Consider the following 13,654-nt stretch of genomic DNA (forward strand, 5'->3'; position numbering starts at 1 on the left):
ATGTATTCTTTAAATAATTTCTTGAATGCTTACAGTTCATAACACTACAGTCAGCAAAAGCAGAGAGCAATTAAACATGCAGCAGAGTTTCAGTGGTGTTTTAAGAATATGTATGTTTATGATTTTGGAATCTCCTCAGGTGGACTTTCATACCTTGATTCTCATGTTCCCAAGTCAGCAAGATTATCTTTTCTTTTGGTCAGGCCAGCAACAGTACCATAGCTGCGTGTCAGTGCTCATGGTGGTCTGCTGCCATTGCCATTTCCCAATAGGCTGTAAGCAAAGTCATCCAACTCAGCCAAGAGCAACAGTTGGAATTGGGAAAACATGCACTTTTCTCAGGATGCAGCAAAAATGACTCGACAGCTTTTCACCTTCCATTTTCATCTTAGGTTCTCTTAATGGACAGATAAGGTTTCCCACATCAAAGGCAAACTCAGAGCACCCCAGTGCTTCAATTCCCTCAGATACACACAAATGAGTGCAAAAAAAATGACCCAGGTAGAATTTTGGAACATGATCATATCCTTGCTATGGTAATTCATTTTATGATCATTCCATAGTAAACACCTGTCTTTAATGATGAACCTGGAAGGGCTGAAGCCTTCCAAAACCAACAATAAAGTCACAATTAGCCCAGACATTTTACCTAGAAGTCAGGGTTGCAGCAACATCACATCAGCCAAGTCCAACATAAAACCAGTAGAATAATATTTTGTCTGGAACAGTCTCAAGCCTCGTACATGACCCATACCCAGACTGCCTGCTGCGATAAGTGTGATTGGCTTGCCAAGCAAAAAGAAGAAAAAAAAGACAAAGAAGGGATAAATGATTGCCTGTGCACAAAAAGCAAGCACATCTATGATGTTTCAGGGACTCAGAAACCATCGAAAACAGAAGCCAAGTTCAAATCTGCACAAGTTTTACATAAACATTACAAGCCACACAGTAGTTGTACAAGGTATCCTATGAGACACACTGGATTGCATCTTCTCAAATAGTAATGACACAATATCTGTGTTTAAGCATCCCAGTCACCTTCTCTAACCGTTAGCAGCACCACTTGCTGAAGCAGACACCTCAAGAGAGGCACCATTCTCGTCTCCCATTTTTTCTTTTGCAAATGGAGACAAATTTAATTTCCATCTTCCCTTACAGAGGAAACATACATTAGAGCTAGCACAAACATCAGCCATGTATTACACAAGCGCCAAAGAGGGCAGGCAGGCAAATTTTGAGTGCCAATATCAGTGCAGCTCTGGGAACTGGGACTCACCCCCCTTGAAAGTCAGAGGGTGGGGATGTCACAGATTTCTGTATCCTAGAAAAGCCGCTGTCTCCAATAGTTGTAAAATAACACTGTCTGATTGTCAGCATCTCACCTCTCATGGCACCGATGTCCTCTAACTTGTGGGTTTATTAAATAATTAAAAAATCATCCTTATTTTCAAAGACAAATACAACCTAGTACATCAAGCTTCACAATTTCCCCTGGTGTATGTGAATCCTGACGAGAATTTCCACCCACTAACTTCAAACATCTTGGGTCACTGAAAACATAAGAGTGGGATTCAGCTCTAGATGCTTAAGTTTTGGGTGCATGCAAAAGTGCTGTATGTGACAACTATTGTCACAGTCAGTGGAGCCTAGCATGTAATTCAATTGCTCAGATGTTTGCTCCAAGCTAAGTGCAGCGATTCTTCAGGCTCCACTGACTGGATCAATCACATTACTACCGCCTATAAAAGGAGATTAAGCTATTGTCTACATGCGAACAATGTAAATTTAGAGTTGCATTAATTCTGAAATTAAGACAATATCTCACTATACTAACTTTATAGGGAACTTGGATTCCAGTTTTAGAAGCCCTGAACCACAGTTACATTCAACAAAGAAAAAAAAGCATCTCCCTTGTCAGATATCAAATGAATTTATTTTCTTAAGGTACTGCACACTGGGAGCAAACTACACCAGCCTTACAAAAATCCCTAGATAACTAGTTTACTATGAATTTACACATCAACTTATTTTTCATAGACTGCTCTATGTCCACAAACTTCTAGCTGCCCAAGGAATAACAATAAAAATATTAAGACATGGCAGGCTTTCAGGCTAAATATGGACTAATCTGTCCATATTCATAGACAGACAGGACAATCCAACCAGGAGACAGAATGAATCTTACAGAGGCTGGAGAAAAGTACAAGGAGAGACTGATTTGGGCATTGGTGCATTGAACGCAAAATTATTCATCTGTTCAGATTTGTATCTAGTGTGTGCAATTCTGAACTAAGTGCACAGGCACTCTTCTAGGAGTGTTCAGTGACTGATAAATGCCAAATACATTGCTCTAAGGGCCCTCCAAGCTGCTCTGCATATGTCTTGGAATCTACAAGGTTAATGAGTAAACAACATTGCTGTTGACATTTTTAACAACAAAAGCAACACCAGTCCAGGAAACTCAAGCCACGAAAAACCCCCTCATATAAACAGATGCAGGAATGATCAACACTTTTCCTGCTCCAGAGGCACATAAAACAACCAGATTTTCAAACCCAGAGTGGGCCAGACAGGATGACACTGTGAGAATGATCAAGCCCTGTAGTTCCCACCACTGCAACAGGAGAGGTGAGAAGGGACCTTGGGAAGATGCAGATGCATGAGAGGGAACATTAAGCAAAGGAGACAAAATAGATCTGAGGATAGTTTGCTTCCATTGAGAAACCACACTTCTTTAGACAATGCCATATATTCCTGTTACAAAAGACCAAGACGAACCACCTGGGCTAGGAGATAAAGGAGCTTAAAAAGTTCATAATTTTCTTCTAATAGGCAAGAACTTGGACCTCTAACTACATCTTTTCATAGACTAAACCATAACAATAAACTAAAGTACAGACTGTGAGTTATGTAAAACTATTCCCAGCTGATCATATCCTTCCTTCAGAAGGATATGATCCCATCCTTCAGAAAATTTTTAAAAATAAAGCTGCATATGGAATATTAAACTGGTCATTTTACATAGACAGAGTATCTTTTTTATTTCAGAGATATGTAAATATAACAGTTAAATATTTAGAATATGGGACTTGTGCAACAATTTCAAATTATTTAGAGAACTTGTGAGAGTTCAACAGTGCAAAATTAGTTTTACACTAGCATTTAAAATTTTAATATAGAAAATAATAGAAAAGAGAAATAATAGAATAATAGAAAATAATAAAATTGTAATGGGAAGCTATCTTCATAATTGATCACCTTTATATGACTTCCTGGAGCACCAACATCAATTATGCTTCTATGTCAAAACAATGTTGGCACACTGCCAGTGAAGATTCGGAGCAGAGCCACTGATTTATTAATGTATTCCTTTTTGGAAATCCGTGGATGGTACAGTCAACTTTTGATTGCTAAATGCAAATTCTGTATGAAGCATAATGAAGCCAGCATGTCATTACTGTACATACGAGCAAAAGGGAAAACACACATATATATATTTTAATTCACTTCGAGTCTGCAGGCAACCACCTGTAATTCTAGCATTGACTGGCTGCAGGTCGTAGAGTTTCTCTCCTCAGAAACAGGTGATTTCTAATTATCATGGTATAAAACAAGGTATGTACTTGTTTAGAGGCCTTTATTTTGATTGCAGTTGAACACAGGTGATCAGTTTTATCAAGGAACCATTTCAAAGTATGATGCTGCTGATAAAAATTGACACGGTTTTCAGCATTTAGTGAAACAAATAAGTTTCTTTTCCTGAGCTACCTGATAATGCTTTTCTGGCTACAGCAGATTGGGTGCTTCTTGCTGTGTAACAGACTGTTGCATACAAAAAACTCCTATCAAAACAGGATATCCAAGGCAATCATTTATCTTATGAGCATGAAAACATGGTTCATATTCCTAAGTAAAGAGCATGGCTTTAGATGCCAGTGTTGTTTTAAGAGTCTTGCACCAGTGAGCCTGACCCTCAGTCCATCGGGAGGCTGTTTATGATGGATTTATTAGAAACCTTGTCAATAACTTACTTGTGTTTTTGATAATTCCATATTTGGTTGCTAGGAGACTTGTGTTCCTGATGAGATAAAAAGAACAGGAAATCCTCTATAGCCTTGTCACTTTTTTCACTAGTAAATAAAAATCCAAACAACTGATATAAAACACTGGCTACTGTAAATAGAAGTGAGAAAAAAAGACAAGCATTGCATATTTTAAATAGAGGAACATACAGCCCTTTTTTGCCCTCCCCAATTATAAGATGATAAAAGATCACCTTTATAAAGTAGAATGACCGGATCTGGTGGAACGTGGCTGTTTTGGCTCCAAGGTATTTGTAGCGTTATAGTATCAGAGCCAGGATACAGCTGCCTTGTGACTAAGACATCGTTCACTGAATAAGTGCTATCCAATCCCTCAACGTCACCAGACATCTGTTTCCTGTTTTCATTCTTTCTTTCACTGTTATCATTTTATCCAAGTTACCCTTTCACCTGAAAACCATTTAGAGACCTAGAGAAACCAGCGTGTGCACGCGTGTGTGTATCAAAGAAGTTGACTTAGAAAAAAAATTGCTGAGAGCAATTTGTTCATTTTAATACAAAGAGCAGGAATGGAAACAAACTTGCCTTTCCCCAGTCTTCTCCTCCCCAAAATACACAATGATACATAAACACTTTTGTCTTCTGGTCTTCACTAATATGACTAACTTCCTTCTTCACTTCCAGTTAAGTAGCTTTCCTGTTGAGTACCACCACCTCCACAAAATACAATTGTGAATTGATTCATAAAAACAGAAACATTATGGCACAAATAAGGGAAGGCAATAAATACTCTTCCCCCCCTCCAACTCCTTCCCAAATGGAGGCAGTAGTAATATTGTTATTGTAAAGTTATTGTAATAACAAAAAAGTTTAAAAAAAAAGTTGAAAAAAAAAGAAAGTATTGCTTGTCATTTAAGGTTCCAAACCAACAATCATCAGGATGCAGGACAGGATACATCTAAAGTGAGAAAGTTATTTACTTCACATTCAAGTTAACACCAACTGTACTTTTTTTGGCACACAGTATTATTCTTGACATGCCAAAAAAGTGCTGGGTAGCTTATAAAATACGAATGTTAATGCCACTAAAACCAAATTCCTGCTATTCATAATCCAATTTTATATGGTTGTTGTTTTGCTCTGTTTCACCTACACTTAAACCACAAGTCAGGAGAACAACCATTACTGACAGCATCCATCACACATTAACAATGAACAATAGAAGCTGAAGAGTAAATTGTCAAAAATTAGTGACTCTCTATTCTTAATCTCTTGATTTCAGATTATTTAATCAGAATGAGAATAGAAGACTTGCTTTATATTGTTTTGTGATTACAGATGCTCATATTAATTGACAAGGCAGGTTGTTGAGTGAAGGAAAAATCTGGGCTGGTCGACAAACACCAACAAAAATTCATCCATTTCTTTTTATTCTCTGAAAGAAAAAGAAAATTGTTTTTAAATCCTCCCCCACTGAGGCATCCCAGAAAATACAGGTGTTATACAGGAGAAACAGGAGATTCTGGTACACAGAGGACTTCCTCTATGAGATAGGATGGTTCGGCAGCTACAGGAAACTCTAAGTAGCATTTGCAAAGGCACATGAAAATTGGAAAGCAAGACGACTTCTCGTGTTCTGATCTCCTGGACTGTTTCCTGCATTCTAATAACCAAATTATCCCTATTTTGAAGCCAAATCAGCTTCCACTAAACCACGTAGCTGTGAAGCAGTTCATTAACTTCCAAGGAATCAGAGCAAGTTCTGATAGGCTAACTCGATCTCCTCTCTCACCCATCTTTACTGCCTGGCTCATCATCCCAAACACCCAATCCTAAGCTTCTGTATGAAACTTAAAATATTCTTGCATAGTAACAATGTAGTATTCTGGAGAGATTGATAAAACAAAAGTTTGTTGGAAACAATCACACCAAGTTGGTGTGATTAAAACACTGTTTTTCATAAACAACCAGTTTGTTCATACCTTCTCACAATATTTAAATTCATTTGTCCACTGTCACAGATGCAACCTGTGATCAAGCTGGAAGCTGAATCCTAACTGTGTACTTTGTCCATCACATCCCCATCCTTCATAATCTACAGCCACTGTCATTCAACGACTCTGGATTCTCCTCTGCATTTTTATTAATGACACTACAATTCTGTCTGGACAAGTTTTAAATTCTGTTTGAATAATAAAAGCCATTGATTTAAGAGCAATCTTCCCCCCCCCGCCCAAGTGTAGATAGAAAGTTACTTCAAACTGCACACCCTGTCTTTCTCAATTGCATATGAAGAAATAGGACAAAAGTCAAGACCTCTCAAGCTCTAGTGCTACTGATGGCAATGGCAAAATCCAAAACACAGCTATGCAATGGGAGAGGTTAATGAAATCTTTTGAACTTTGCTATTTCTTGCTGTTTTTATTTTTCCCCAACCAAAAATAGATGGTTTGCCTCTTAGAGGTAGTCAAGATACATTTTCTAAAACTTATAATTTTACGCAATACTATTGTAAAACTAATATTAGGTCTGTACAGTCATATTTCCGATTTTAAATTGAAGGGGGAAATATAAACTAATTATTAGGTCAAACTACGCTTTGGAATTATCCTCTGAAACCAATGCAATATGGAAACCCTCTGTCTGAAAAAAACACTAGCAAACCATCACAAGAGAAAGTGCCCAAACCCATACTTTATATCAGACTCTATGCTGTTTTCAATTTTAAGACTTTCAATACACTGTGTTATGACAATAAAAAAGTTGAGAGCTACACCAGAAGATTACATGAACAAAAATTTATGTTTCGTCTAGTATAATAGAAGTCTTAAAAACAAACAAACAACACACCACTTCTATCCATTATTTCATACCCAGATGTTTCCTGAACACCTGCAGCTGTCTCCAGTCCTGAATTCATGTGCTATAGTATTTCAAGAGACTCTCATCAGTTGGTTTTAGAATTTTCTTGTCTGTCAGGTTTACAATCCACCCTGGAGCAAGACCAAAAAATATCTGTCTAGGATCCTTGCGTGCGCTTAACATCTTAAATAGTTCATCCTTGGTTATGTCTGGTAAGATGTAGCCGTATTTCTTGGCAAGCTCAAGCCTGGCTTCCGCAACCTTAGATGGATCTGCCAGGTAACCCCGGTTCCTGGCATCTGTGTAGTAACGCACTAGGTCCTCAGGTGGAAGCATTCGCTTCGGAATAGGCTGGCCACGCAGAAAAAACAGTACTGGCTTACACAAAATTCCTGTGGGCAAACATGACAGAAAATTAGTTACTATACTTCATCTCATCTCATCTCATGGCTGGGCTTCGCGAACGAAGATTTGGGAAGGCTCTATTCACATTTATTACAGGCACGCTGGTGGCTAATGAGGCCAATACGAGACAGACGTAACCGATTGCAAAAGGCACAGCAGAAAGACTCCTTGGATGGTATATTCCGCAAGACACGATTCTTTCTGCATTGTCTTTTCTCCTCGAGAGTGATCCTGCGTGAGTTCTCAAAGGAAACAGCAGCGTTATAGATGGTGTATCTCCAGACCTCCTGATTGGAGGCCAGAGTAGACCAGTGATGTTGATCAATATGGCCAAGGCTGAGATGATGTTTCAGGGAGTCCTTGTCTCTTTATAATACATATTTAAAAACATCGAATGACACTTCCTTATTTTGTACTAAATAAATTATTAAACTCTTATTAAAAAGTATCAAGCAAAACAACAAATCTCAAGAATATTCTTGCTCAGAATGAGAGAGTGGTTTGCGAGTTTCACTTCATCAAATAAACAAGTCTGTTTTAATTGATATTTGTAGTGTCAATCTGGATGAGTCATTACTTCTAACACATTAAGAATGCCTACTTTAGAAAGATAAGCATAACTAATCTGGATGCTGCCATTTATTTAAAGGACTATTTCCAGGTTTGAAGCAATGCTTTTGCATGGCTATTCACACATTGTACCAACAAATGTCAAATGTAGTGCTTCTATAAGTATTTTAAATAAAGTATCAATGGCATATGCACCTATTTAGTCTTGTGGAACTATCCTCTCCTCCTCAAGTTTTACTGATTTTGGTAAATTATATTTCAGGACCTTTTAACCTCATTATTTTGATTATTTTCTGGATTGGAAATAAAAAGAACTTGTATCACTCCAGGATGATATTCTACAGACTAAAAATGTCTATTCCTCTTCTTCCCAGCCTTATTCACACATGAAAGCTCTATTATTGTCAATAAAAACTGCATGAATGAATGTTAGGCAGGATGCAGCCTCAAGCAAAGCAAAGCCTTATTCTTCAGTGAAAGTGTTCTGAAACAATAGCCATTTTAACTGGAATGATTCTGAGCTTCTGTAACTTACTTACTTCCTCACTTTAACTGGAAAAGCATTTTAAATTAAAAATTGTAAGTATCCACAGCAGCTTTTAAACCCATTTTTTCCTGAATTTTCTTAGTGTTACCAAACGTGTGAAACAGAAGAAAACAATTCTGAGAAACAATGTTATTAATTCTTCTATTTACAAAGCTACTCAGATTTCTTTAGCTGGTTGATTGGTAAATGAACTGCTGACACTGCTAGGACTAAACAGGTGAAAATTGAGCAAAATTGAGGATGCATTACCATTCATCGTTGGGAGCTGGGACTAGATGATCTTTAAGGTCCTTCCCAATCCAAAATATTCTCTGATTCTACAAATATTTGCATAACTCTGTGGTTTTGCAACTTTTAGAATAGAAGAAGCAGCTGATTACTTTCTATTAAGAACTCTGTTTGAAGCTGTGGTTGGGATCATTTAATCTTTGCACATTCAAAGAAAAAAAAAAGGCACAAATTAAAAGAAATTCTTACCCAAACTCCTTGGGTCATAGAATGATGTTGTCACAACACCTCCATTTTTTTCTACGGCTGCAATTGCTAACTCAGATGCCCTCTGCACTTCAATATTTACTTTTGCTGAAAAAATATCAGCACCCTGTAAATTTCAACACATTAGAGAAACATCAAAATTACTATTTTAAGACATACATCTATTCTTCTCTAAAAAGTTATAAGAAACATTAAATCCTGCAAAATATTAGAATTTGTCAGCTTCCTGCACCAAGATGGGAACCAAATTGCTCTCACTCACCCAGTCACCTGGGTTGAATGAAAACAACTTTGCCTTTCCAAAATATTCATATATTTCTTTGGTACATTTTAGTCTTCTGTTGTAAAATACTTGTTCAACCTTTTGTTATGTGCTCCTTATCTCTCGTTTTTGCAGCATATCAGGTATTGAAATTTTCTGGGGGTTTTTTTTGCTGACATGCAGTGCCCTCTAGTGGATTTATTATACACAAAAATTCCACAGCAAACTAATTCAGAAAAGCAAAGATGATTCCAAAACATGGTAATGACAATCTGACAGCCTGGGGTGGAAAACTTGAAAGCCTGAAGTAGTAGGTGTGTTACAATGCCTACCTCCTCCACCAGCTGGACACCATAATCCCTCTTGAGAGGTTGCACCGTTACACCTCTGGCATTGATGAGCTGTGTTAAGTCAATTGGTTGTGTGGGGTCAACTCTACCCAAATCGATCAGGTACTGCAGCCTCTGAAGACTGAGTGGTTGATACTGACGTCTGAGGCTGGGGAGAGAAGAAAAAACCAAAAATCAACCCAAACAAAACAACGAGAAATTTACAGATATGAAGCTTTAATAGCAACCGGTCAACTGAGATATTCCGGTTTCTACCTACTCCTCAAACTACCAAGCAAATGTTTAAAATACTCCTGTCTACAAGTAAAAATTTTAATTTACCGCAAATACAAGCCCTAGTTACAATCCAAGACTCCACGGTGCCTTCAGGTTTGCCCACACACTCCTATCTCCAATATGATATTAATCATTCTGCTGTTGCTGAGTTGACTTCAGTCGATAATACCTCTCTGCCTACTGACTGGTCTAAGGAAGCAAAAATTACTAAGAAATTAAAGTGCCAGCAATTCTTGGTAAGCCAACGAGATTGTAAATAACTACCACCTTCAAAGTGAATCCAGCTTAGGAGCTTCACTGATAGACAGTCAAAAAAACAAACATCCCCTCTTTTCCCATACAAATTTAGTCAAAGACTATCAGCCAAACACTGTATGTGCTCCTGCATAGCTTATATCCAACAAGATTTTTTAGTCCATTACCACTGTACCCAGCATTTCAGAAATACTGAATGGAACCTTCCTCAAAACCCCACCAAGGAAGTGAAACATTGAGAAAATATGCAATTAACCCACATCCCCAAAGGGAGCTAGAATCTCCTGTCAACAGCCATCGGCTTCAGCAGAACCTACTTTTGTGTTTTCTGAAGTTCCAACTTTACCAGACAAATAAACCCCTAGAACAGTTTTCCCAGTGCTGGTGACTGTGCCTGCTGCACACCATTTATGCTGGAGCTCAGAACTTTTTCCTACAATCGGTTTGACTGCTGCCATTGGAAATCTGTGAATGGCAGCAAAAAAACTGGGAAGCAGCTCATCTCTGTCATTGCCAGGCTCCGTAAGAAAGGTAAGCAACAGAATTTGCGCTGTCAGACAGTTCCTAACAGAGTGAAAGCTCAACAAGTGAAGCAACACCACTGGAGACAGAGGAGTGAGGTAAAGGTAAACAGGCAGAAACATTGTTCAGTGTGCCTCAATAGCATCTCTCGAGTGCAGTTGCCACGTTTCCTACAGAAACATCTACAATAGATTGACATCAAAATTTTGCAAACAGCATTGAAACTATGGAGTACTTTTTTTGTTTCCACGTGCTGTCAGATGTGGTTAAAAACAGCAAGACCCTAATAATTCCTTGTCATAGCAGCAGTTTCAATTTTTGCTGTTGGTTATTCATGAACTTGTGACCACTGTTAACATAAGAAGCTCAATGTCTGCATTCTGTAGCATTTCCTTTGTAGGACTGTGGATCTACACTCTGTCTCCAGCTACCCAAAGTGCTTCTTGTTTACCCTTATAATAATCCAAGCAAACAGGAGGAGATGACAGTAGCTGGAAATGGAATTTGAATCACACTTCAAAACTATTAAGACTCAGAGAAAACCTTTAAATATTGGGTCAGGTTTGCAAGTTCTACTGCATGCATAAAGAATGAAATGTAAAAACACACAGTTATTTGATGAAGTCATATCAGCAAATGAAGCATGAAATCAAACTGCAAATTGAACCATTCACAAATACACAGTAGCCTTTTCATTCCTGACCTGTGGGATAGATGTGGAATGTTTTTGTTACTACTGCCTGTGACAGCATTGTATGGGAACAGAAACCTTCAAGACCAGATATAAAAGCTCAGCTTTTTCAGTGAGGCTTGTTTTGGCATATTAGATTCTGGCTTCACAAGAAAGATCAAGAAAAGCAGACAATGATTAATTTCAAAGTAAATGTGAAGAAACTTACCTATGTCCCTCATTAAATCCATATTTTGGTATGACCAAGTAAAATGGAGTTTGACCACCCTCAAAGCCTAATCGGGGGCGATTTCCTCTTTGTCTTTCTCCTTTGTGACCTCGGCCACACTTCCTACCTCCGTATCTTCCACGGCCACGTCTTCTTTCCTTGAAAACAATCAACAATACATTTGGTCAACTACTTCAGGAGAGAAGGAGCTATAAAGTATAAGATTTCAGAGATACAAACAACTGAACAAAATTCTGATTCTTGAGAAAAATGAAGAGATAGATCCTTTCTGAGAGGAAAAATAGGAAAGCAGTTAATGCGATTTTGCAGAGCACAGCTCTAGGCAGGCAGCACAAATAGTCTGGGGACAAGCCAGCTTCCTTTGATAGCAGGGATGGTTGAGTCTAGCACAAAACTGCAGTTGAATTCTGTACTATTTAGCAGCTCCAGGGAGCCCTGAGTACTTACAGGAGAGCGCTGCTTGGTGCTCCCTGTCAGTTCCCTGTTCCTGTGGTTTCAGCCCTTGAACCTCATCACCCTGTTTACTGATATTCCTCTCAAACCAAAAGGGTTTCTTCCTGGTTTCCTTTCTTCTTTTCTCTACCATTTTATAAGGAGACAGGGAAGCCAACATTTAGTTTTGTTTTCGAGAAAGCAACAGTAACCAGAATGTCATCTGGCATCACATTCCTTTTCTTTGTAAGCTTTCTAGCCTCCTCCTTCCAAACGCATTACCTCATCCCACACACAATGTGGTGTTAAAGACCTTTCACTATTTCCACCCGTCCCCAGCGATGGCCCCGAGGTTTAGCCAGCACCACTCATCATCCAGTTCTCTGTGTGGATGCCCATACACACAAGGCATGCAAGGGCTAGGGCAGGGTTAGCACACACAGCAGCGCCACCCACTCCTTTGCCTTTCCACTTTGCTCCATCTGTCCTTCTGACATTCCCGGAGGCAAACCACACCGGAATCGGGCATGCCCCCCGGCAAGCTGCAGGCACTCACCCGCTTTTTGGAGCCCGGGTTGGGCCTCAGGTTGGCCAGGCTGACCCTGGGCAGCGAGCGCAGCAGCTCCAGGGCCCTGTTGCCGCCATTCCCGCTCATGGCCGCTCCCTTTCAAGGGCGCCAGCCGCCAGCGCGCCCGGCCGAGCCGCTTTACGGCACGGCCGTAAACCGCGCCGCCCCACCTTCCCAGCAGCGTCGCGCCGCCGGCGCCGGGGCGGGCCCAGTGTTTTACTGATGTGTGAGCTGGGACTTCCAACTGCGTGTCGTTTTACAGCACCTACTGTTCTGTTACTCACACAGACCTCAGCCAAGTGTTTCAAAGCCGAGCCTTTAAAACCATCAGGCTGCATCGAAACCCGACTGGCTGAGGGTGCACTGAACATGGCTCAGCTCAAGGTGCTGTGTGCTCTGTGTCAATGCAAACAGCGTTAAGGCAGATACTCACTGGCAATATCTATTACGATTAGAAACTGTCGTGGTTTAATCCCAGCCAGACACCAAGCCTCATGCAGCTGCTTATTCAATCCTTCACGAGTGAGATCAGGGAGAGAATCAGAAGGGTAAAAGCCAGAAAACTCGTGAGCTGAAATAAAGGCAGTTTAATAGGGCAAGCAAAAGCCATGCACACAAGCAAAGCAAAACAAGGAATTGATGCACTGCTTCCCATGGGCAGGCAGGTGTTCAGCCATCTCCAGGACAGCAGGGACCCATCACACGTAATGGTTACTTGGGATGACAAACAGCATCACTCTGAACATCTCCCTTCCTCTTTCTTCCCCCACTTTATATACTGAGCATGATGTCATATGCTCTGGAATATCCCTTTGGTCAGTTGGGGGCAGCTGTCCTGGCTGCGTCTCCTCCCAACCCCCAATGCACCCCCAGCCTCCTCACCAGTGTGGTAGTACAAAAAGCAGAAAAGGCCCTGGCTCTGTGTGAGCGCTGCTCAGCAATAACAAAAACATCTCTATATTATCAACCCTGTGTTCAGTACAAATCCAAAACATAGCCCCATACCAGCCACTGCGAAGAAAATTAACTCTACTCCAGCCAAGACTAGCTGACCAAGACAGAGACTTTCCTAGTACTGCTGCAGTACTTGATCCCATGTATTATTTCTATATTTTAAATTTAAAAGCAGACCTACTGGAAAGCCACA

The 13,654-nt window shown here is 39.8% G+C and overlaps 1 protein-coding gene across 2 annotated transcripts; it reads right to left on the bottom strand.

Moving 5' to 3' along the window:
• Positions 1–4,571: 4,571 nt before the first annotated feature.
• On the bottom strand, positions 4,572–12,656 carry MRPL15 (mitochondrial ribosomal protein L15). 2 transcript variants are annotated; one of them, XM_032706650.1, is made up of 6 exons: positions 12,496–12,656; positions 11,487–11,644; positions 9,517–9,682; positions 8,905–9,028; positions 6,917–7,297; positions 4,572–5,478 (listed from the first exon to the last, which is right to left on the bottom strand). In XM_032706650.1, exons 1-5 carry the CDS (start codon positions 12,592–12,594, stop codon positions 6,960–6,962), a joined length of 885 nt encoding a protein of 294 aa, XP_032562541.1. In that variant the 5' UTR covers positions 12,595–12,656; the 3' UTR covers positions 4,572–5,478; positions 6,917–6,959. The 2 variants fall into 2 exon arrangements, with proteins under 2 accessions (XP_032562541.1, XP_032562457.1); XM_032706566.1 differs by having other exon boundaries at positions 4,572–7,297.
• Between the last annotated feature and the right edge of the window lie 998 nt (positions 12,657–13,654).

The sequence above is a fragment of the Chiroxiphia lanceolata genome, chromosome 1, assembly GCF_009829145.1.
Source record: "Chiroxiphia lanceolata isolate bChiLan1 chromosome 1, bChiLan1.pri, whole genome shotgun sequence".
NCBI lineage: Eukaryota > Metazoa > Chordata > Aves > Passeriformes > Pipridae > Chiroxiphia > Chiroxiphia lanceolata.

Coding starts and splice junctions, on each gene's coding strand:
- MRPL15 (XM_032706650.1), bottom strand. CDS start 12,594: ATGAGCGGGAATGGCGGCAACAGGGCCCTGGAGCTGCTGCGCTCGCTG. Junction 11,645..12,495: donor ACCCGGGCTCCAAAAAGCGG/GTGAGTGCCTGC, acceptor ATTGTTTTCAAG/GAAAGAAGACGTGGCCGTGG. Junction 9,683..11,486: donor GGATTTAATGAGGGACATAG/GTAAGTTTCTTC, acceptor TTCTCTCCCCAG/CCTCAGACGTCAGTATCAAC.